The sequence below is a fragment of the Rhododendron vialii genome, chromosome 4a, assembly GCF_030253575.1.
Source record: "Rhododendron vialii isolate Sample 1 chromosome 4a, ASM3025357v1".
NCBI classification, from domain to species: Eukaryota; Viridiplantae; Streptophyta; class Magnoliopsida; order Ericales; family Ericaceae; genus Rhododendron; species Rhododendron vialii.
The window spans coordinates 17,104,790-17,129,061 of NC_080560.1; the positions used below are offsets into that span (position 1 = coordinate 17,104,790).

Genomic DNA, 24,272 nt, shown 5'->3' on the forward strand with positions numbered 1-24,272 from the left:
TTTGTTACATGCCTAAGGTCATAATAGTCGAACATGTACCATATCAAATGAGTTTAACGCAACTTTTTCCTGTCTTGCTTTTTTTTTTAAACGCTTCATGGAATGCATTTTTAATTGTAGACATTGTAGACAAGAATATTTATTTTAATTTTCAATGGCTGTGGATCTGTGGTTATGTCTTACTAATGGACCTGAAAAGCGTAAATTAAATTAGTGTTTAATTTTTTTAGTGCCTTAGTAGCATAGGAGGATTTTTTTTTCATTTGAGTTAAAAATAGAGAAACCATGGCCAGATAGAGATTTGAGAAGTTCTTCGTAATTCATTTTTTTTATAGGGGGGTTTTATGACGAGAATTTGTGCAATGTACCAATGAGCATCTTAGAAAAACTAAATGACCCATAAACAGCATGTTATTTTCATCCGCTCGGGTACATTTTGTAGATGCACACTATTTTGATTAGATGATGAACGTGGATCTCCTCCTGGCCCGGTAGGAGGACTTCCTTCAACCTCAGACACACGACAACCTTTCATTGGCCTAAGCTAGCTCCTTTCTCCTTAATCTCCCTAACCTCTACCTAACGGAAGTTAGCCCAACCCATATTCCACCGTAGGGAAATTAATTCTTTTCACCATTAACTCCAACAATTCAATGTCCTTTTTTTTTCCTCATCCATGAATTAGTTATAAGGCTAGACAATCTTTCTTTGTCTGAAAATATAACAGAGAAAATATAAAAAGACCAATAAAAAAACATGAAACAACACATATCCAACAGATGAACGCCAACAGAAAACCTTAAAAAAGAAAAAATTGGAATAGCTAATTTGAACGTTCAATCAAATTTAAAAGAGTCCGGAGCAAAAATGTCATTGCCTTTTGAATTCCAACAATGTCATGCCGCAATTGAAAAATATTTTCATCGGTGTAGATGGGGAAAATGATATCGGTAACTCATTTTGCAGTGGCTAAAAGTTGGACTATATATGATTCATTGAATAGCAAGATCATTCAATTTGATTGATTCTTGTAAAGATTAGCGTAAGAGTTAATTGGATAAATTTTATTAGATTTTTTCTCTTCCATATTTTAAACGAAGGTTTTCTCCATTCATAGGAGCATTTTTTTTGTTTTTTTGCTTTGTTGAGAATATATGGAACAGAGACAAACTGAAATTTAAAAAAAAAAAAAAAAGTGTAAGGAGAAAAGTGAGATTTAATTAAGGAGCCTTTTTTTTTTTTTGCTTTGGTAGCATTTAACATTTGATTTAAGGAGTTGCTATTTAAAAAAAAGTGAGATTTAATTAAGGAGTTAACGGTAGAATATGGGTAAAACTTCAGTTAAGTAGATGGAATAAATATATAAGTTTATTATGATATAATATATAAATTGTCATCGACAAAATGACCTTTGGTAGCTAAATGGTAGCCTTTTGCCGACTAAAGATGTTTTAGTCGCCAAAGGCTCAAACAAACAGCGACAAAACAAATTTAGTCGCCAATTGGTAGCTTTCTCCGACTAATATTTTTGTCGCCTAATGTTTTTTTTGCTGACTATTGGTTGGTCGCCAATTGTTTGTTTTCGGTGACCAAATTATGGTTGGTAGCCAAATGGTAGCACTTCGCCGACTAAAAATGTTTTAGTCGCCAAAGGTCTACAAAATCGGCAACAAAAAAGAATTTAGTCGCCAAATGTCTACGATCGGCGACGAAAAATATTTTAGTCGCCAAAAGTTGACAATCAGCGACAAAAAATAGTTTGGTCGCCGAAAGTTGGTTGCCAAATGTGTTTTTTTCTTGTAGTGAGGGTTCCTATCTACTGCTCCGCCTGCTCTTCCATCTAACCAGCTCCTCGGCTCCGAAAGTCTCCAAGGTGTAGAGTTCTCTCTGTTCATCTACAAAGTCCGACACATTATACCAGCGTTGCCACCAGTATAATTTGTCAGAGTCACCAAAGGTAACACCATGAGCAACGAAAGCTCAGCAGAACAATCTCATGCCCGCTAACCCATAACTTACACATAATAAGGCATAGAATCAGTGAGATCCACATAGTACATGCGTATTTAACAAAATAATTAACAATGACACATCTACATTTACTATTCAACTAACGTTGGTGTCCGTGATTTCTGAGTTTCTCCTACGCAATATCTCGAAAACCGTGTCTCCATTTTCCACTTTTCATTTTCCAAATTGACATTTCCAAAATCATTTTTTTTACACACCCAGCCTCGGTTCCGCGGCTCCGGGTTCCCGAGTATCCGCACAATGGTTCCACCGCTCCAGATTTTCATTGGCACACAATTGGCATTGGCACCTCTCCGTGGTAACCAAGCCAGACACCCTACCTCGGTTCCACCGCTCCGGATTCCCGGGTATCCGCACAATGGTTCCGCCGCCCTGGGTTCCCATTGGCACACAAAACACACGCTACACAATGGGCTACCACGTCTGGCCACATTGTGGTTTTCAAAACATTCTCGATTTTCGTGTCTCATTTTCATGCAACGACTCCGCGATAGGACTTTTCACATACGTAATCACAAATCATTCATTGTAATCTTGAAACTAAACTGGCAAGATCATCCAACTCTATATCATTCTATCAGGCTCATATCACAACTTAAAACATAACGCCACATGTACGGACTCCTTTGGAGTGAAAATCACTTATGTTTTACAACAAGACAAGTAATGCAAGCAATTCATGTATACATGCTCATAACCATCTAAAAATCAAAATACGAATACTTCTATCAACGATAAGTCTTATCTTTAAAAACCGTTCTTTCTTCCTTTGTGGAAAATTCAAAACAACACATGTTTACTAGAGTAAAAGTTGTTTATTCCAACATGCTCATACTTCTATTAGTGAAAATAAGTTATTAACTATCATGCATTTCAAACCCATAGGTGATAGATAACCTTATATACAGAGAATCTACTTATACTTCCAATATACGGTTCTACGTTATACTTTCCAACATACGGTTCTATGTTATACATTGAGTTTAGTGGATAAAGGGACTCTACATATACTTAGAGATAGGGGATAAGATGATTCTACCATTCTTCCTGGCGGTAGGGCGGCTACGGAAAAGTAAGTCGGCTATCGGATAGAGTAACTTCCTACGGTAAGCTTCCGGTAGCTTCGAAAGAGAAAGGTTTCTCTCAAAACTAGTTCCTGACTAAAAACTACTAACTTTTGGATTGAGAGGGTGGTCGGGTGGTGGTTTAGTGGCGGCTTAGGATGAGTTGCAAGAAGAACTTCAAGAAAAACTCAAGTTGAATAAGAAAGAACAAAGTAAGAACTCAAGTATATCTAGAGAGAGAAGTTGAAAGGTTGGAAAGTGTAAGTTAAATGGCAAGGATGAGGTGCTATATAGAGCAAAAGTCTTGGTTATTACCCAAGGAACAAAATTTTCCCTAGCAATTATCGTCCAATGGTTAAGATTTTCCTAGAAAAATAATAGGCCAAAAGGTACATGTACCCATATATAAATATATTTGTGTACTTAGAAAATCTTGTAAAATACTTTACAAAGTACTATATAATCTTTTAAGATTTTCAAGTATCCAATGAAAAAAATATAAAATCAAAATTTCCTAATAAACTAATCTAATAAACACATGTTCCTATTATATTATATATATATATATATATATATATATATATATATATATACATATATATATATACACACACACACACACACACGTCCAAATTTTCAAATATAAATGTAGGTACTATTAGGTACCATATGATCCATCAAGATTTTCAAGTATCAAATAAAATATATGGCCAAGATTTTCTTATTAGAATAATTCAAGAAGCACTAGTACTTATATATTTATTAGTGTACTTAGAAATCTAGAAAATTAGATATTCACATATCTTTAATGCATATAAACACATGGAAAAATCTAGGAAGTGATTTATTTAATAAATCCTAGTACTAGTTAGTAAGACTAACTTATTATCCAATGGATAATATTTTCCCTTGCATTTTTTGACCAATGGATAAAAGGAATAAGGTAATATATATTTGAATAATTTTTAAAATAACCAAATGTCCTTTAGGCATGTGTATATAAGTCTATATACAACTATATATGAGTACTTTATCAAATCTAGCACAAAATATCTTTGACAGAAAATCTAGGTTTTCTATTGTTCAATGGATAAAAGTTTTCCTAACTTTTATTGTCCAATGGGTAAAGGTTCATCTATGGTTAGGAGATTGTAACTAGGTGAATTGGTAGTTCGGTTTGTCCAACTAATCGATTGAAAAGCAATTCTACTTGCCAAGTAGGATTTCTAGCGAAGAAATAATTTTAAAGGACTAAAATCTAATTCTGACGGATTTTTAGAATTAAAAAGGAATTTTAAAAGAAACTAAGTAATTTAAAATAAAAATTCAAATATTTAACGAAATTTTTATTTACCCAAAAAAAAAAGGGTCGTTACATAATCAAGGTCTTCTTTTTACAAAGGGTGCTTTGAAGTTTTTTGCATTTTTTGATGCAGACTAGGCCGAAAATAGTGTTGACAGAAGATCAACAAGAGGGTATTGTGTTTATTTTGGTTCGAATCTCATTTCTTGGTCTGCTAAAAAGCAACCAACGACGGCACGCTCTTCCACTGAGGCAAAATATAAAGCCTTAGCCAATACAGCTGCTGAACTAGTATGGTTAATGCAATTAGTTAAAGATTTGCATTTACCTACTCCTGTTCCTCCTCCTTTCTTATGGTGTGATAATGTTTCTGCTATCTCTTTAGCCTCAAATCCTGTTTTCCATGCCCGAACTAAACACGTAGAAGTTGATTTTCACTTTATTCAAGAGAAAGTGATTCAACATCAATTGGTTATCAAATATGTTCCCTCTCAGTATCAAGTTGCAGATATTCTTACAAAGCCCCTAACTATTGCCAGATTTCAGTTTCTCAAGACCAAACTAACACTGTCACCTCTTCCAGCATTAGTTTGCGGGGGTGTGTTAAAGGAATTATCTTCATGTACTCCAACGGCTGTAACAACCTCAACGGATGGTGATGTAAGCTGACATCAGCTTAGTGGCCAGCTCATCCCACTTAATCTTTAGTTAGTGCGTTTCTGTTAGGGATTCTGTTAGTGTGTAAATGCAGTTTTAGTCTGAGCTAATGACTATCTTGATTTTGTATAAGTACAGAGCTAGGGCGTGGTTGTATTGTAACTTTGTAACTCTGATAATCAATTCAATGAGAAAAGTTACTTCAGTTTACAAAAGTTTTCACAAACCCTTACGTTTCAATACTTGTTTTGTTATGTTCTCTCTTCTTTCTTCTCAAAGCAAACAATCGAAGAGAAAATTTCCTCTTCTCTTCCCTTGCGTTTACATTATTTAAAAAAAAAAAAAAGCAATAGAAACGAAGGTTTTGAATATTCCTAGAAAAATAGAGCCTTTACATTGTAGTTTCACAGTGAACATACATACGCATTGGAGTAGATTTTTAGAAACAAAAATGTAATCATATACTAAGTAATGAGATATGGTCTACTGATAGAGTGCTAAATTGTTTTGGAGGTGCATAGTTTGAAGCGATTTTGATGCACGGGTTATCGGGCTTGGATTACTGAACAGACAGCTCTGATGGTGCACAGCACCGTCCCCTAGTTCCTTCGAATTGGTGGTTATATCCATCTTTAGGTTGGGTCTTTGACAGCGGCTTACAGTCACAAATGCGAGCACCTAAATTCACATGAATATATATTTGAGTACCATCACTGGTTGTAGAAGAATTCATTCAAGATTTGCACCATACAAATGGTTTGCTTTTTGTGTGTATTTAAACAAAGCTGCTATGAATACATACGTTTGAGTACATACTCCATGTGCATATATGGCTTTGGAATTCGTATCGGATTTCACAAAGATGATCGAAGTCACTCATTTTGTTTAAAATATTTTATTTATAATTCTAATAAAAAATTAGAACATCTAACTTTATCCCATGCTCGGAGAAGCTTGGCCATGCCTGATCTCAAAATTGCTCCACTGTAAAAGGAAAAGGAAAACAATCCCAACTTTATAAAATTATTTACTTGATAAATGTGGATGTGAAGTTAAAGTGGGAAATTATTTGAAGGGTGTGGTTGTTTTCCACGGCGAAAGTTTGCCCAGAAGGACAAAGACAAACCCTTCTCATAAATCAACTCCAATCTTATATATCGGATGAGCCAAGCACACCAAATATACACCAAATTTCGTGATATTAATTTGGAACGGAGTTTTCATACCAATAACCTGAGCCGTTTAATTTGTTGACCACATTATTTACCTTAAAAAAAATCCAACTCGTTAGAATATCGGTAAAGATTTTGATCAATTCATTTAATTTTTCTCCTGGCAAATTCAGAGACGAAAATTGATCAACCCTTTACTGATATCCGGATGAACTGGTTTATTACAGAGACACTTAGAAAAATATTTTTATAAATGAAACGTTCTGATCATTTGTGCATGTATGTTCCCGAGATGAGTTTATCTTGGTGTATATTTGATGTAAACCAAATGCTTTAATCATAGTTTTTAAAAAAAAAAAAAAGGAAACCAAAGCCAGCATTATTTATACTACCTCTTTTAAATGTACGAAGATGTTTCCTCCTTTTCCTTTTCCACAAATGCCCCTACCACTTGCAATTAATACCTGCCATATCTTGCACCTCTTCCCAACCGACACCATACATTGCTTCAAAGAAAACGACACACCCAACGAGTTCCGGCACACCCATCTACAGGGCAACCCAGCCCACGCTTCTTCATGGAAACGATTCTTCACGGAAACAACACCTCCAAAAGAACAAAGTGGCACAACGACCACACGACCGTCACAAATCAAACTGCAACAGAACTCTAGGTGGCTCTCTCTCTTTGGCGGCAAAGGGTAAACGGTTGGTTCTTCGTCAACTTCACCATTAGTTTATTTTTTGATCTGCACTCTCTCCCATTAGATTATGATGATTGATGTTTTCGAGTTCTTTCTGATGAGGGTAACGTATCCCTCATGCAAACTTAAACCAGAGCTTCCATGTGATTTGCCTACCATGTGTTTGATATAATGTTTCAATGACAATAACAGAATTCAACATCACACACCCACACATCAAAAAGTTAATTGAATTTGGCTACAAAGATACAAAACAACAGCGGCCGACGAGCAAGAGTGAAAAGGCGACCCCATTCACGTACTCCCCTTCCTCGCAGATTGACTATACGCAGAGAAATACAACTGCAAAAACTTTTCCGAACTGAACTCAATCTGTCTCTGCAAAGGTAAACGGTGGGTCTTTGCTTCAATTTCACCATTACTTAAATTGATGTTCTCTGACTGTTTCATGATGAAGGCAACGTATTCCTTACACATACCTTGTGAACAAAGTTCTCTTATGTGATTTGCATACAAACTGTTTGATACAATGACGCAATAATTACTCAATTTCATCATCCCTTTATCTTTGTGTTTTCTGACAGTTACCTAATGAAGGCTACATATTCCTCGTGCAAACATAAGGAATCCGATAAATTTCCTTCAATCGTCCCAAGGTATGCGCTCATTCCTAATCAAAGTCTCAAACGCTGGGCCTTCAACCATTTGATGACCTTTCCGTGAAGGGATCAAAAGTTGAAAGGCGTTGATAGAGTAAACGACTGTGCGTACATGTTAATTTATAGAGTAAACAGTTGTGACCTTCCACACCACTCCTCCCAAAGACAACGATCTGTTACGAAACCGTTAGCAGGCTCGGCACTTGAACATGTTTTAGGTAGTTGTCCCCCGGAAACTCCGTACTGAGAGAGAGAGAGAGAGAGAGAGAGAGAGAGAGAGAGAGAGAGAGAGGAACTTTGAAGAAATTGCGTTGTGTAAATTCGAGGATGACGTTGATCGCTAGCGGCATTCAAAGGGAATTTTACATCTGATTCGAATTGAAGCTCTTCCTCGACAAACAAACTCTCACCATCTTCACATCTCACCTTTCAAATGAATTTTGGGACTGTAATTAACCCATCTTGTCACGGGTCGTGTGCCGTCGAATGCGAGCACAACACACAACATCCATATTCTGCGAATTAAGACATTGAAAGCGCATGGACATGGTTTGTTTGGGGTTTATTGTTCAACCATTGGGACAATCCTTTGAAGAAATGGTTGCTTAATGACCTTTCATGATCAGAATAACTCAAATTGGTGAGAACTTTTGGTTATTTTTTTTAGGTTTTTTTTTTTGCCAAAATGTATCTGGAAGCATCTGCCAAATCCATTTTATTTACCACTCCATGGCGATACAGTTTTTACTTTGAAAGTTGAAATTGAGTGTAGTTACTCCAATATTGCATTGCCCATCTTTTATCTCCCTGGTTTCATTCCATTTGTAGATGTACCTAACCTTGTGGACTTCAACTTCATGATTCTTGGAAATGAAAATTTTGAAATTGGGTTTTTGGGATGCCCAAATTCCGCCGCCCAAGAGTATTCGCATAGTAAGTTCAATAAACATCCATTGTTAGGATGTTATGCCCACCAACTATTCGGCGAAATCCCTAAAAATTGTTGGTTGTTTCATTTGAGGGCTTTCTTTTATCCGGTGGGTGATTTTTTTTGCAGCCCTCTCAGTTTCTATGCATTTTGGATTTTGGGTGGTAGGAATGGTGGACAAAGAACCTTTTTGCCATAGCGAGAAGGAGTGGGTGAGGAGAAACCGGTGGATTTGATGGTCGTTGGTGTGAAGCATGTGCACAGCTTCGGTTTGGAGGAGCGAGTCAGGGTGAATTTTGCTTCGGTTTGGAGCAACAGGAAACTTCATTGCAACAAAACTTTGATTGTACATGGTGAGTGTTGCCTCAAAACTTCATTGCAACAAAACTTTGATAGTATACGGTGAGTGTTGCTTCAAAACTTCATTGCAACAAAACTTTGATTGTATACGGTGAGTGTTGCTTAAATTTCACCATTACTTTAGTTTCTATTTTCTGGCTGTTTTCTGATTAAGAGACCATGTTGGTCATGTAAACTTAATGATCATAGTCCTTCGGTCCTTCCATGTGCTTTGCTTGTTGTTTGATTCGATGATCCAATGACAACTCATTTCATCATTACATTGTTTTCATGAGTTCCGACAGTTTCATTGTTGGGTGTTGGATTTCATGGGTTTATTTTCCTGCGGTGCGAATGGACCACTAATTTTACCGTTTCATCATATTATATGTGCCTAAATTGTTCGACAAAATGTCCGGTCTTTTTTCCATTTTGAGTAACAAGAAGCCTTAGATATCATATTAGGCCCAAGAAGATACTCATCGATGAGTTCAATGGAGGGTTACAACCCCACGAAAATGTCTAAATAGAAGATTGGGATTTTGAAGGGAGTGAAAATTCATAGTGGAGGGAGTTAAGGGATCTCTCCAACATGCGTGAAAAGGAGTCACTTTATTTGTTTGTGTGTTTGCATTGAGAACTCCATCACCCAAAACTGCCTTCATTTCCAAAAATAATACCTGGGCATAGTTTTGCATAATATCTTGCAGAACTCAGTACCTGGTGAATATGGGTGTCTTTGCTCTCTAATAGGTTGTTCTCGCTAGCATGCTTCCTACGTCAATTAATTTCTTCTTCGTATCTACCAATGTAAATGTGTGTTGCTACTTACTAACTATTTTTGGTTTCTGCATATGCCACATACCCATTGCCTTGAGAGAGCTATCCCTCCAGGTGAAGAACATGATTTCATTCTGCAACTTTTATGTATAGGTCGCTTTGTTGCTTACATCAAGGACATTGAGGCTTGTGTCATCAGTCCTCACAGCTACAATATCATTTCTTTGACTTAATTAGCTGTGATCCGTTTACCCATTTCATGCCATTTTCTCGATTAACTATGATCTTTCATTTTCAATTTTCTTTTTACTGGGCATCCATCCAAAGGGGCCTGGCCATTTTATGAGAGGACATAAAGAAAGTGGATACTTATTCTCAGCATTCAGCATTAGCAAACACATTAGCATTTTGCATGAAGTTTTTGTCCCTTACTTACCAATCTCAAAAGACGTCCAAACATAAAAGCACCCTATTATTTGTTCACGCATTTAAATGTCCTGTTATCCTTTGTATTTATCAAGCTTTATGACTGAAACCAGTTAGATTAGTTCTGCATAGATTTAAGAACTTCATCCCCCCTTAGGACCCAAAAAAATGCCTTAATTACCTAAAAAAAACACCACGTGGAACGCATGTGTAGTTATACAAAAACTATCGGAAGACAAATCTAATAACAACACAATCTAAGATCAATTAGTAGATATGATGACCCAAAAGCATCGCAACCTATACCAGAAAAGTTCGAGCAGCACTGCAAATTTTTTTGGATTCAGCTAAGTATTGTCATGCTTTATTCGTGTGTGTTAAAAATTTCGGCTTCCCAGGTACAATCTGCAAGGCATATACATTACCATTTGAAGCTCAATGAGATCATCCCATTTGGGATTGCCTGAAATACATACCCCACAGGTATCATACTTACTCTAACGCTGGCTTCCTAATTATCCCCTTGTCATCTATGTGAGTTGTATTGATATTCTTTGCTAGAGAGAAAAGGTCAACAAAAAGGATAATTCCTATTAATTGTGGCTAACCTATCTTTCTTGTCCAGTATTCCCATAAAGCCTTGTGTCGTGGATTTATTTTTCAAAGGTAGATGGATGTTCTTTTAGTTTTTGTTCTTTTCTTCTATGAAATAGGGTTGGTAGTTGCCACAAACTTTTTTGTAATTCTCTATTTGTAGCATTTACTGAAGGCAACAATCTTGTTTGGTAAGAAATTGAAATTAAAAAATCAATACTCCTGGTCATGGTCATTGTGTGGCCCGTGATCCTCGATCTCCTCCTCCGCTGGTGGATTGGTGGTCGAGTCTTCTCCTAGCCTGCACAGTGAGCGCACGACTAAAGACCAGGCCGGGGATTGTCCCGGCAAGGCCCTACGGCGCGAGGATGAGTAATGTGCAGAGAGAGTAGGCAGAAGATTACGAGAGTGAATATGTAGTAGCGTGTACCTCTTTAGGGTTTCCACCGCTAGGTATTTATAAAGCTCCTTCACTTGCTCTCCAAGTACCAGCACGTGCCTTGCGCGGGTCAGGCAGTGTCATCATGACGTCACCAAATAGATCTGGTAACCGTTTTTAGGGCTGAGCTGGCACACCCATGTGCGCCCACGATCATCTTCTGTTATAACCGCTTTTACATGTGGAAAGACATGCAAATCAGCGGCTAGCCATGGTCAGCAGTGGCCTTGCTCCGCGGGTGGCCGAACACGCCTTTGCCGATCATGCACAAGATTGACAGGAGAGGACAGTCACAAACGACCGCCGTGGAAGGTGGCCGAGAACGAGATGACCCGACGACGAGTCCGTGGCAAAAGAAATGGTTGACGTAGAACAGGGACGGAAGTCGTGCTCAAGGTGCGTGCTCGGCAAAGCACGGGCTCGGTCGTTATATAGCGAACTCATGTTCGGCCTGCTACAATAGCCCCTCAATCTCGGTCGTCGCCGAGTGCACGGTTGGGATTGATGTTAACTTTGGCCGAGCATGGAACTCGATTATTGGGCAGAATTGAGCCGAGCCTAAAACCCTTTTCAATAAAACGGCCAACGACGGGGACCAATGGGGATTCGCCAGGTGTCGATTTCTTGTTGGGTACGGCTGACAGGGAGACGGTGGGCACGCGTGGAGCTCTGCCGGCCCGTCTCATCAGGCCACGCGTCAGCTGTTTATTGGTTGCAGGTTCGGCGGTACAGTGACATGGGCGGGAAACTCGAATCTCAAAACCCTACGTCTATATAAAGAGCTGGAGTTAGAGAGAGAAGCCACCGCTGCTTTCTCTCTCTAGACCTCCATTGCCAGAGCTTCGTTCCTTGCCCGTTCGCCTTCCAGCCTTGATTCTCAGCAGATTTTCATCAAATCTCGTTGAAATTTACAGGTATGTGTTCGATCTTTATCTCTCTTATAGTTCGTGTCATTTTTCCATGCTTTCCTTTCTGCTTTCTTGGGTTTTTTGGGAGTTTTTTGTTCTGAGTGAACAGTAAGAGGTCTGGAGATGAGCGACTGTTCATCTTCGTCTTCGATCTGTTCTTCCGAGCACGAGTTTTGTAACGACGCCGTGCTCGATCTTTGTTGGGATTTGCCGAGCCCAGCATCGGGCGCAGATAGGCCGAGCCCCATTTCGTGTCTTTAGAACTTCCCGAGCTTGAATCTCGAAGGGACAAATAGGGTGGGCCAAATAGGGTAGCCGAGCATAGAGATCCTTCCCTCCTTGCCGATGACGAGGTTTCTCATTGTTTTCTTCTTGTTTTTGTTAGGTCTGGCTCACCCAACCATTGTCATCTCTTCCGACTCTGAAAGCTCAGGGGGAGACTCTGGGGATACGTTTTTCCGAGAGTGGTTGGAAGAACACAGACGCCGACACCAAATATCGTCCATTGCCTCAAATATGTCCGACTCCTCTGACTCGAACGCCGAACGTGTTTTTGAATACGGTGCCGACGAGTTCATAACTGATCCTGAGATATCATTCACACCATCGACCCATTCTGATGCCGAGCCTCAACTGGGACCAGAGGCCGAGTCCAGATTCATCCCTCAGGCCGACGCCCCAACCCCTATCCTTTCAGGGCATAGTGAATCCCAATCCGAGGGTAGAGGGTTAGACGATCTTTATGAGAGGGGCCAAGTTTGCCCCTATGCCCATTTCTTCACCGGAAGTGCTAGGGAGTACCAAGATTTTTGTCGAGAGTACAGCATCCCAAACGACGTAATACTCAACCAAGTGGCGAGCAACAGAATCACGGATACGAGGGGGGACCATCCCGAGCATATCACTGTCCCATTGATGGCGATATGTGAGGCTGGTTTGAGGTTCCCTCTCCATCCCTTTTTGAGGGAACTTCTTGCTCGGTTCAGCATTGTCCCACATTATTTTGCCATCAATAGCTACCGAATAGTAATGTCGGTGATTGAGCTGAAGGAGCTTCACAACCTTGAATTTACCGTAGCCGACCTTTTCCATACTTACATTATGTCTAGGCACGGCCAAACCGAGCGTCGGTACTTGTCCACACGTGGCAAGAAACAACCATTAGTAGATGGTTTGCCCGACACTGACAAATGGGCAAATTTTTATGTCGAAGTGAGGGGCAACTTTGAGTTCGGCGACCAGACCGTACGTAAGTATACAGTGCCGAAGACGAAAGATTTTCGAGGTAACTACGTTTCTTCTGCTCAGCCGACGTTAACTTTTCTTTCGATGCGTGTGATTTTCCTAACAGTTGAATACTTTTGCAGATCACCGAGCCATAACAAAGACTCAGCAATCTTTGTCTGTTGAGGTGCACATTGACATACTCCTGTCTCAGGCTTGTAGGGATGCGCCGACGCTTCTTGGCTACGAGCTGTCTTACAAGGGCAAGCTAAGGAGGAGGGGAAGGGAGGCGGCGCCGAGCACAGAAGGTCAGGGCCGAGGAAAGAAAGCGAGGCAGACAGGAGGCAGTAAGCAGCCGAGAGTGAAGTTACCGTCGTTCAGGAAACCAGCTGAGTTTTGGTTCGAAGAAGATCAACAAGCCGAACACCCAGGAGTTATCGTTCCATTAAAAACTCTCGTGCCCGATCTTGCCAGTGACATGGGTCGCCGAAACGTTGTCCGTGTTAATATACGAGATGGCAAAGCGGTTCGTCAGGAATCCGGGTTTGCCGAGCCTAACGAGAAGAGGCAAAAAGTCACCCATGACTTCTTCCCGACCAAGCCGCCGAGTTCTAATCCGAGCGAGAGGGAGAAGACAGAGTCGTCAGCGGCTGGTGGCTCAAAGACAGCCGAACGGCCTTTGGGTTCGGCTGGTCCTGTCGTTGCTCAGGAGTTCTCTCCGTCATACGCCTTGGCCGAGGGCAGAGTTGTGACGGTGGAGGACTCTGTGAAAGCTGAACCTGGGTTGGCCGCTGCCATTCTGCAAGGTCTGGCATTGCCGAAGGATATGCAGAAAATCCCTCAGGGTCTCCAGCCAAGTTTGGTTCATGCTGGTGCTTATCTTGTTCAGGTATCATCCGACCTTGGTCATTTTATTTCACTTTCTATCCTCGAGTATTTATATGCCGACGCTTTTTGTTTACCAGGCTGGACAGGCCTTGCTGCGCTCATCAAAGGATGCCGAGCTTGTGCTAGCCGAGCGCGCTCGCTTTCATGACGATTTGAAGGTCGAGCGAGAAAAAGTGAAAAGCTACAAGGGTAGTTTGAAGACGGTGAAAGCGCAGGTGACCGAGCTTGAGAAGGAAAGAGATGAGATGGAGGAGAGGATGAAGAAAGCCGAGGGCGAGGTGGCCAAGGTGCTCAGGAGAGAGAAAAGGAATATGAAGGAGGTGGACGGGGCGGCATATCAAGCTGGTTTTGACCGTGCCGGTGCCGAGTACATGCGGGAGGCTCGGTCCATGGTCAATGACGCCATCCGAATGAGGATCCCCATCGCCTACCGAACAGGATACAAAGATGGGGTGAATGCAGCTGGAGGCTGACATGAATTTGACCAAGTCTATTCCAGCCCCAGTCACTCCCGAGCTTGTATTGTCGTATACCGAGGAGGAGTGTGCACCTCTTGCTCCTGAAGAATTTCCCGAGAGCGAGGATGAAGTTGAGGACCTGACCGACGCCAACGTCATTGCGCAAGATCTGACTAGTTTGGAGAAAGATAGTGATGGCAAGACAGCTGCCCCTGATGCCGAGCAAGAGCCTGTGATCGTCAATCAGGATGCTCTTGCCGAAGATGGTGCTGGTGCAGATGTAGCTGGGACAGGAGTTGCAGTTGGAGATGCTACCCAAGGTTGAGAGAAGTTGTATGCGGATGCTAGTTTCGGCAAAGATGTTGCTGTAGTTAATTTCTTTTTATTTTTCGTACTTTGTTGAACTCTTGGACTGGGCGGGTCCAAGTTCGGACTTTACCGTTCCAGATGTAATGGTCTTTGGCTGTAAAGTTTTTGCCGAGCTTGCGTTACTTGATCTTTTGAAATGAATGACTTCTATTCTGCAACGCTTTTTTGAATGTCATTTTTGCTCGATTTGAAATTTGTTTGAGATTATTTTGGTTTTGCCGAGCTTGAATCAATGCATAATAGAGCCGAGCTTGGGCCACATTAGATGTGTTGATGTAAAGAGTTGCCGAGCCTTGGCTAATGGTAGTAGTTATCTTGTAGCCCCCACATTGGTTTGGGTTCGGCCTATTTGTAGGAATGCTTGTCCAATTGTTTAAGTTACTAGCTCTAGGTATTGCCGAGCTTGAACCAAAGTAGAGTAAAAGAATAAAGAGAGCTTGCCGAGCGTGTGTTGGTCTCGGCTAGTTGCTAGTATAGTTGATAGTGAGATTGTTCGCCAAAGTTGTGGAGGGCATACAACCGTAGTTTGGGGCTCGGTAAATTTTTTTGGCCTTAGTCTGTAAGTAAAGTGTCTAATGTTTATGGGTGGTTTGCTCACCAAAGCGTGAGTGTAACCGGGCTGTAGCCGACCATAATGTCTTGCTAAGCCGTACCGGAGCCCAAATTCCAGCCGTATTGTGTGTCTTTGGGCTCGGTGGACCAGATGTCCGTTTTGCTTCTTTGGGCAGTAATAGTGGCCGAAGCAGAGGCATATGAGCCGTTTGTGGGTGTGACCGAGGTCAACGTTTGTGGTCGGCTAAGTTAGCCAAGATAGTATATATAAAGTAACAAGGAATAGCTTTGAATTGCAAAATGAAAGCTTTGTCAGATAAAATTTCTTTGATTCTTCAATCATGAAGTACATGTTGAAATTGTAAAGACATGGGCCTGGGCTGAAGCCGAAAGAAAAATAGGATAGGTAGTGGCCGAACATGTGGCACACTGTTGGGGTTTCGGCTACATGTATGCCTTCTTGAGGTTCTGTGCATTCCATGGGTTACTGAGAACTTTCCCATTCATGTCCTCTAGCACGTAGGCACCTTCACCAGTGATCTTGACAATGCGAAAGGGACCCTCCCAGTTGGGTTTGAACTTCTGCTTCTTGCTAGCTTGCACCACCTTTCGCCAAACCAAGTCGTCTGGTTTGAAGGTCTTGGTTCGAACACTTCGGTTGTAGCCTCTTGCAACTTCTTGTTGGTATTCAGCGAGCTTTAGCTGAGCGTCGTCGCGCTTTTCTTCTGCCAAAATCAATTCTTGTTCCACTGCCTCTTCATTAGTCTTTGGATCAAAATTCTCAGTCCTCAGAGTGGGAAACTTGGACTCCAGTGGGATTACTGCTTCCATGCCGAATGCCATTGAAAAAGGGGTTTGGCCAGTCGAGCGTCGGGGTGTAGAACGGTAAGCCCAGAGGACACGTGGTAATTCTTCAGCCCATTTTCCTCTCTTGGAGTTCAGTCGTCGCTTAATCCCGGCGCAGACAGTCTTGTTTGTAGCCTCGGCTTGTCCGTTCCCTTGGGGGTATGCTGGTGTGGAGTTGAAGAAGCGTATGCCAAATTCCTCACAGAGGCTGGTTAGGTCTTTACCGACAAATTGGCTTCCATTGTCTGATACGATGGCGTATGGTACTCCAAATCTTGTAACAATGTTTCACCAGACAAATCTGCGAACGTCAGCTTCTGTGATTGTCACAAGTGGTTCGGCCTCTACCCATTTGGAGAAGTAGTCCGTTGCTGTGATCAAGAACTTGAATCCTCCTGGAGCTGTTGGTAGTTTTTCGACAATGTCGAGCCCCCATTGTGCAAAGGGCCAAGGGCTGGTAATAGGGGAGAGGTTCTTGGCGGGTTGCTTTGGTATAGGTGAAAACAGCTGGCAAGGTCGGCATTTGCGGACAACTTCTTCGCAGTCTTTCTTCATGTTCTTCCAGAAGTAGCATTGGCTCATGGCACGTTGACAGAGGGAGCGGCCACCGGAGTGACATCCGCAGCTGCCTGAATGAAGTTCTGTCAGAATTGTGGGCACTTGGGTGGGGTGGACGACGAGGAGATACGGTCCGGAGATTGATTTCCTGTATAATTGGCCGCTTTCAGAAAGCCAGTAGTAAACGGCTTTGTTTCTCACACGGTAAGCCTCCTTCTTGTCTGTGGGCAGGGTGTCGTGCTTTAGAAATGCAACGATCTCATCCATCCAGTTGGGACCGAGTTCAATGTTGAGTACCTCTGGATTGGGCTCAAAAGATGGACGTCCAATGCTGCTGAAGTTGATGGTTCTGAATTCTGAGGCTGTGGATGCCGAGGCGAGGCTAGCAAGTGTGTTCGCGTGTGCGTTGTGCTTGCGGTTGATTTGCTCAATTTTGAAGTTAGGAAAGTTTGTGATTAGTTCGGCTACGGTCGCCTGGTATTTTGACATCCGCGGATCCCGAGCCTCATAGTCCCCAAGTACTTGGTTAACTATGAGTTGGGAGTCACAGAAAACAACAAGGTTGGAGATTTCCATGGCAACGGCAGAGCGTAAGCCAGCTAGGAGCGCTTCATATTCGGCTTCGTTGTTGGTGGCGGGGAAGTCGATGCTGATAGCACTTTCGTGTAGTGTTCCGCAGGGGGAGACTAGGATGACCCCGGCCCCTGCTCCGTTGCTGTTTGACGCTCCGTCGACATGCAGACGCCATATGACGCCTTGGAAAAGGTACCAAGGTGTTGGTGACAATTGATGCTCGGCGACGGTTTGTGTTGGGATGGGTGTGTTGAGGAGTTCAGTGTCTGCTGGCGTAAGCTCAGCAATGAAATCTGCAAGAACCTGTCCTTTGATTGCCGTTCGTGGTTCGAAACGGATATCAAAGTTTGCTGGCTCAACTGCCCACTTGGAGACCCTGTTAGACAGATCCGCCTTTCGAAAGAGAGCTTTGAGGGGGTGTTCTGTTAGGACGACGATTGAGTGTGATTGGAAGTAGGGCAGGAGCTTCCTGGCCGCTGAGACGAGAGCAAGGGCTAACTTTTCAAGCGGTAGGTAATGAGTTTGAGCTGGAAGGAGGGTCTTGCTTGTGAAATAGATGGGCTTGTCATCGGCGCCTTCCCGCCGTATAAGTGCAGAACTGGTTGCGTGGGCGGATACGGCGAGATAGAGATAAAGAGTTTCGAACTCTTTAGGTTTTACCAACAGCGGGGCCGATTTCAAGTAGTCTTTTAGTTCGGCAAAGGCTGAGTCACAATCTGGGGTCCATTCAAAGCTGCGTCGGCTTTTGCCCTTCAAGGCGTGGAAGAATGCGTGGCATTTGTCTGAGGATTTGCTGATGAATCGGTTGAGAGCCGCTGCCATCCCAGTGAGCCTTTGAACTTCCTTGATCGTCCTGGGTGGGCACAAATTTTGAACAGCTTTGATTTGGTTAGGGTCGGCTTCGATACCTCTTCGAGTGACCAGGTGTCCGAGAAATTTCCCAGCGCTTACCCCGAATGCGCACTTCTCAGGATTCAGCCGTAGCTTGTGTAGCTTGAGGATGTCAAAAACTTCGGCCAAGTCTCGCAGGTGGTTAGATTCCTTCTTGCTTTTGATGACCAAGTCGTCAATGTAAGCTTCCACAGTGTGGCCGATTTGTTCTTCCAACATCTTGAATATTGCTCTGTTGAACGTTGCCCCGGAATTCTTGAGTCCAAAGGGCATGACGCGGTAGCAAAAGATGCCATATGGCGTGATGAAAGCAGTTTTCTCCATGTCGTCGGGGTCCATGGCAATTTGGTGGTAGCCACTGTAGGCGTCCAGAAAGCTAAGCCGAGCATGTCCTGCCGTTGCGTCCACAAGTTGATCAATTTTCGGCAGTAGGAACCAATCCTTTGGACAAGCGTCGTTGAGATTGGTATAATCCACACAAACTCGCCATTTGCCGTTTTTCTTTTTAACAACCACAGTGTTGGACAGCCATGTCGGGTATTGTACTTCTTGGATGGCGTTGGCCTCCAGCAGACGCTTGACTTCTTCGACGACGGCGTCGGCGTGTTCGGCTGCAGATCGCCGTGCCTTCTGGATGACAGGTTTAACGTCCTTCTTGATGTTGAAGGAGTGACTAATGAATTTCGGGTCGACCCCCGGCATTTCGTTGGGGGTCCAAGCAAAGACTTCGATATTTTTCTTGAGGTATTGAAACATTTCTTCGCGGTCAGCCTCGTTGATGGAAGAGCTGATGAGGAAGAATCGGGAGCCGTCCTCGTTGATCGGCATCTGGACGAGGTCTTCCTCTGCTTTGTCTTCTGCTTTTTGGCCGACGTCGTCGGTTACTACCATGTCGGGGACTTCAACCCATTGTACTTGTTTGGCTTTGGCGGAGTTGTGGACGGCAGAGACATAACACTTTTTGGAGGCCACTTGGTCACCCCGCAAATCTTCCTGTCGTCCTGTGGCGTCGATGAAGCGGACGACCTGGTGGTAGGTAGAAGCAATGGCTTGCATTCCGTGGAGCCAGGTTCGGCCAAGGATGGCGTTGTATGGGCTTGGTGCGTTGACGATGATGAATTCGACGGTCAGAGTTTTTGAGCCAACGACAACTGGGAGGAAGATTCGGCCAAGCGGCCAGACGGGTGCACCGTTGAAGCCGATGAGGGGTACGTCGGTAGGTTGTAGGGCTGACTCAGGTAGATCCAGCTTTTTGAAAAGGTCGTAGTACATGACCTCTGCTGAACTTCCTTGATCGACTAGAATGCGTTTGACGTCATGCACTCCAATTTGGACGGTTACGACGAGAGCGTCGGAGTGTGGTGTTTGCACACGTTCAAGATCGCGCTCGGTAAAAGTAATCGTCCATTTGGGCAACTCTTCTGTTCGTGGACGTTTGGATCCAGGTCCTACTGCGAGTACCTGCTTGGAAGTTGATGCGCGGCTAAGGTCGGCCTGAAGAGTTGATTCAAATTCTTTTGACACTGGGCCGTGGATAACGTGTATTAGTGGGCGCTGTTCATTAGGGTTGGGATTTGTCTGCCGGGTGGGCGTTTTTGATCGGTCAATGTATTGATCGAGATGGCCTTGAGTCACCAAACGTTCCAACAGTGCCTTGTAGGGGGCACATGCCGTCGTGTAGTGGCCGAGCTCATTGTGATCCGAGCACTTCTTTCTCGGGTTCTGATCAGCTTGGCCATTGTCTGTGCCGAGCTTGCCCGTCGGCCACTCGAACCATGGTTGCCTCATTATCTCTTTCAGAAAAGACCAAATGGGTTCCTTGAAGTGGGTGGTTTCGGCCACGTAGTCATGCTCTTTTGGCTGGCATTTTTTCCCTTCTTTGATGTTGTGCACCTGCTTCTTGGGTTGGGGGTGCTGGATGATTGCCGGTGCCGGCAGTTGGGCTGCGGTCGAGGTGAAGGATGCTGTCAAGCTCGGGATGCCCTGGGCCGCACGGTCCGCATAAAGCTCTTCAAGAGCACAGAATCTCTCCACGACGCGCATTAACTCTCCCATGCCGTGTGATGGGCGAATAGCGAGTTCGTCTAGGATCTTACTGCCGGTTTCCAGACCGTTTTTGAAAGTACGCGCAGCCCAATATTCATCGATTCCAGGGATTTCGTTGAACAGCTGCCAATAACGTTCAGCATATTGTCTTAGCGTTTCATTTGGGAGCTTCCTCATCTGGGACAAGGATTCAGGTTCCTTGGCTGTCCTGTTACTGGTGATGAAGCGAGTGTTGAAGGCGCGTTCAAGGTCGGCCAGGTTCCGTATGGATCCAGCGGGCAAGTTTTTGAACCACTGGAGTCCAAGAGAGCCGAGGCTGGATGGGAACGCTTTGCATTTGATTTCGTCTCTTGTAGTGCATAGCTCGATGGTTTGACGGAAGTGAATAAGCTGGGTGTAGGCTTCGCATGTGGTGGGGTCAAACTTTGTAAACTTAGGCAGGTGGAAGTTGGGTTCGGCCGTCATGTTGATTATGTGGGGGGCGAAGGGAGAGACGCCGAGATCCTTTAGTTGCCGCTCAAAACCAGGGCGTGGCGGCCTGCCGTGCTCGTTCGTCCTTGTTCTTTTGGACTCTCTATCTGAAGACTTCTCGCGGTTCCGGCGCCGGAGTTTGTCTCGTAGATCCGTTGTTACCCGGCAATGTTCATCAATCATTTCCCCCATGTCCTTTCGGGATTTGGTCTCCTTTGGCTCGTCAATACGCACGCCCTTTCCGTTTCGTCGGCCACGGTTGCTGTTTTCGGGCTTTTCTGCAGGGATTTCTCCGAGTCGTTCAGATACATGGCGTCTGGTCTGGGCGGAATCTCGGCTACGGTGCGAAACTGTTGTGCGAGAGAATTCTGCGCGGCCAATGGAGTAGGTGCTTGTGAACGACTCGGTATCTCTTGTGTTGGTTCGATCGCGGTGTTCTTTTGAGTAGTGTGTTCTGGATGCGGTGGGTCGCTTGTAAAGGATAATTTCTCTGGCGTCGCCCGGTGCCGGGGTGAAGCCTAGGCGGTCTTTCACGGACCCTCGTTGGCCTTCCTCGTCCTGACGTTTTTGTGGTGGTGGAGGTGGAGGTGGTGTTCGCCTTCTTCCACCCCCTCCTCCACTAGATCTGGATGCGGCGGGGGTGGTGTCTTGCTGCATGTGTTTTTTCATTTAGGCCACCTCCGCCTTTAGCGCGGCCAACTCATTATCGCGTTCGTCATCGCGACGCTGCAGCAATCGGATGTAAGCCGTCGTCACGTCATCCGTGACTGGTGAGAGGCCGGATCCTTGTGCGAGGGAGATGGACATGTGCCTTTCATGGGGTGTTGTGGGGATGACATTTCCGCTAGCGTCTTTAGTCCCTGAGATAGCTACACCCGTCTGATCTCCGCCCATGGTGAGTGGTTTGGTCGTCGTTTCACGGAGGAGTGGGGGGTTTGGAGGATGTGAGAGCCGTTTGAATAAGAAGCGATTTCACGTCGGGTTCACCAATTGTGTGGCCCGTGATCCTCGATCTCCTCCTCCGCTGGTGGATTGGTGGTTGAGTCTTCTCCTAGCCTGCACAGTGAGCGCACGACTAAAGACCAGGCCGGGGATTGTCCCGGCAAGGCCCTCCGGCGTGAGGATGAGTAATGTGCAGAGAGAGTAGGCAGAAGATTACGAGAGTGAATATGTAGTAGCGTGTACCTCTTTAGGGTTTCCACCGCTAGGTATTTATAGAGCTCCTTCACTTACTCTCCAAGCACCAGCACGTGCCTTGCGCGGGTCAGGCAGTGTCATCATGACGTCACCAAATAGATCTGGTAACCGTTTTTAGGGCTGAGCTGGCACACCCATGTGCGCCCACGATCATCTTCTGTTATAACCGCTTTTACACGTGGAAAGACATGCAAATCAGCGGCTAGCCGTGGTCGGCAGTGGCCTTGCTCCGCGGGTGGCCGAACACGCCTTTGCCGATCGTGCACAAGATTGACAGGAGAGGACAGTCACAAACGACCACCGTGGAAGATGGCCGAGAACGAGATGACCCGACGACGAGTCCGTGGCAAAAGAAATGGTTGACGTAGAACAAGGACGGGAGCCGTGCTCAAGGTGTGTGCTCGGCAAAGCACGGGCTCGGTCGTTATATAGCGAACTCATGTTCGGCCTGCTACAGTCATGCTCAATATCAAATCTGTCATCCACTATCTCAAGATTTGACAACTAAATTAATCCGTTCTTTTCTTTATTGCTTTTGTTGGTTAGGTTAAGCATTGGTTTCTCATGGCACTATACAAGAACTGAAGGATCCACTACGGAATCAAGTTATCGGGTGGCGACTGATCTAGAAGGCTGGAGTAGGATCAAATTGCCAAGGTTGGAGATACTCTGTGTGTGTGTGTGTGTGTGTGGGGGGGGGTAGACGGTGAGTCTCTGTGTGTGTGTGTGGGGAGACAGTGAGTCTTGCTTCATATGTACCATTACTTTATTTATATGTTTCCCAATTGTTTCCTGCTTGAGGCGACTGATATCCCTCATGCATACTTTCGAATAAACCCCTCATACGTGATTTACCCACTAAAAGCTTGTGCACATTCAAAAGCTATTAAAATGATATGAAGAAAAAAACACATGCAAACAATTTGAGATCGGATATGTTTGTTGGAAATGATAAATAGACTATATTGTGACATTTGAGCCTGTCTTTTACTGCAAATACAGGTAATTGAGGAATTTGCAAAGATTGATATGCTTCTCAAGCCCAAGAGGGGGGAGACAAAGAGGAGAACAAAAAAAGTTCAGGTGCACAAGAACAATGAAGTACAAATTTATGCCTGAATTAGATGGAGTTGGATCACTCTTAGACTCATTCAGAAGTAAAAAGACAAGCAGCAACTTGGCAAATTAATCACAATTGGAGTAATTTCCCTTGCTCTTTTTGGCGGTTACAAATGTCTTTGACTTAATTTTTTTCCCTCCAATCAATGGATGGGTCAACAAAGATGGCAATGTGTACATGGGCCTTGTATCCCTTGTATAATGACTCTCTTTCTAACATGTAAGGATATTTATACATGGGTAAGTTTCATAATGCTAGATTGTACATACAAAGCTTCAAAGAAGTTAGGAAAGTTTCTTTTAGAATCTTGCGCATTCTTTGATTACATTTTGAGTATTATTTGGATACTAATTTTGCAGTGTAGTATTGCATTAAAATAATGGATACATAGCCACAACCTGAAATTCAACTCCGGCAAGAGATCTTTGAATTCTCAATTTTCGGCTTACAATCACTCAAGAACGAAAGGACGCAATTACTCCATACCATTCTTCCACTGGGTTCGTATTGATCCGGTTTTGTAGAAATTGAAGTTCCGAACCATTACTTACAAATCCAGGAATTGGTGTTCTATCATGATCAAATCCCAACAGCCTGAACCAACGACTCCGTGAATTACAAAAACCTTCAATTGTCTGGTGTAGGTTATATGCAGGGCCGGCCCAAGGTATTTGGATGCCCTAGGCCAAGTGGTGAAATAGTGGCCTACATAAATTTTCTAATTTAAAAACAATAAACAAAAATACTTTTCTATATATAATTTTCATTCATGCTATTTAACATGGTAAATATTTTGGCCTTAATGGCTTGTACGGTTGCAATAATATTTAGTTGACTCAAGTTTGAATCACAGCAGCTCCAATTTGTGTGATAGGAGGAAATTTAAAAAGACACTACAAAAAAGTACCTTACCAGGATTTGAACCTACGCAACTAATGTGAAGAGCAAATACTCTACCGTTGAATCATCAAAGGAATTTGTATTATAATTACACACAGAAAATATATATACTTATCTAGAAAGGGGGTGCCCCATTTTTGGGCCAAAATGTGGAGGCCCAAGGCGGCGGCCTCTT

The 24,272-nt window shown here is 43.5% G+C and overlaps 1 protein-coding gene across 10 annotated transcripts; it reads left to right on the forward strand.

The window, feature by feature from the left end:
• The first annotated feature begins 6,791 nt into the window (after nt 1-6,791).
• LOC131322227 (uncharacterized) lies at nt 6,792-23,843 on the forward strand. 10 transcript variants are annotated; one of them, XR_009198758.1, is made up of 6 exons: nt 6,792-6,935; nt 7,124-7,317; nt 7,516-7,830; nt 7,865-8,230; nt 22,624-22,783; nt 23,080-23,843. XR_009198758.1 is itself a non-coding variant. In XM_058353483.1 (6 exons), the coding sequence occupies exons 2-6, from the start codon at nt 7,523-7,525 to the stop codon at nt 23,081-23,083; spliced, it is 375 nt and encodes a 124-aa protein (XP_058209466.1). In that variant the 5' UTR covers nt 7,181-7,317; nt 7,516-7,522; the 3' UTR covers nt 23,084-23,843. The 10 variants fall into 10 exon arrangements, 1 of the variants encoding a protein (XP_058209466.1); XR_009198755.1 differs by having other exon boundaries at nt 22,624-22,734; XR_009198757.1 differs by lacking the exon at nt 7,865-8,230 and adding an exon at nt 10,462-10,729 and having other exon boundaries at nt 7,516-7,587; nt 22,624-22,734.
• Nucleotides 23,844-24,272: the final 429 nt, after the last annotated feature.

Coding starts and splice junctions, on each gene's coding strand:
- LOC131322227 (XM_058353483.1), top strand. CDS start 7,523: ATGAAGGCTACATATTCCTCGTGCAAACATAAGGAATCCGATAAATTT. Junction 7,588..7,716: donor TTTCCTTCAATCGTCCCAAG/GTATGCGCTCAT, acceptor GTTAATTTATAG/AGTAAACAGTTGTGACCTTC. Junction 8,872..22,623: donor CAAAACTTTGATTGTACATG/GTGAGTGTTGCC, acceptor TTTGTTGGTTAG/GTTAAGCATTGGTTTCTCAT.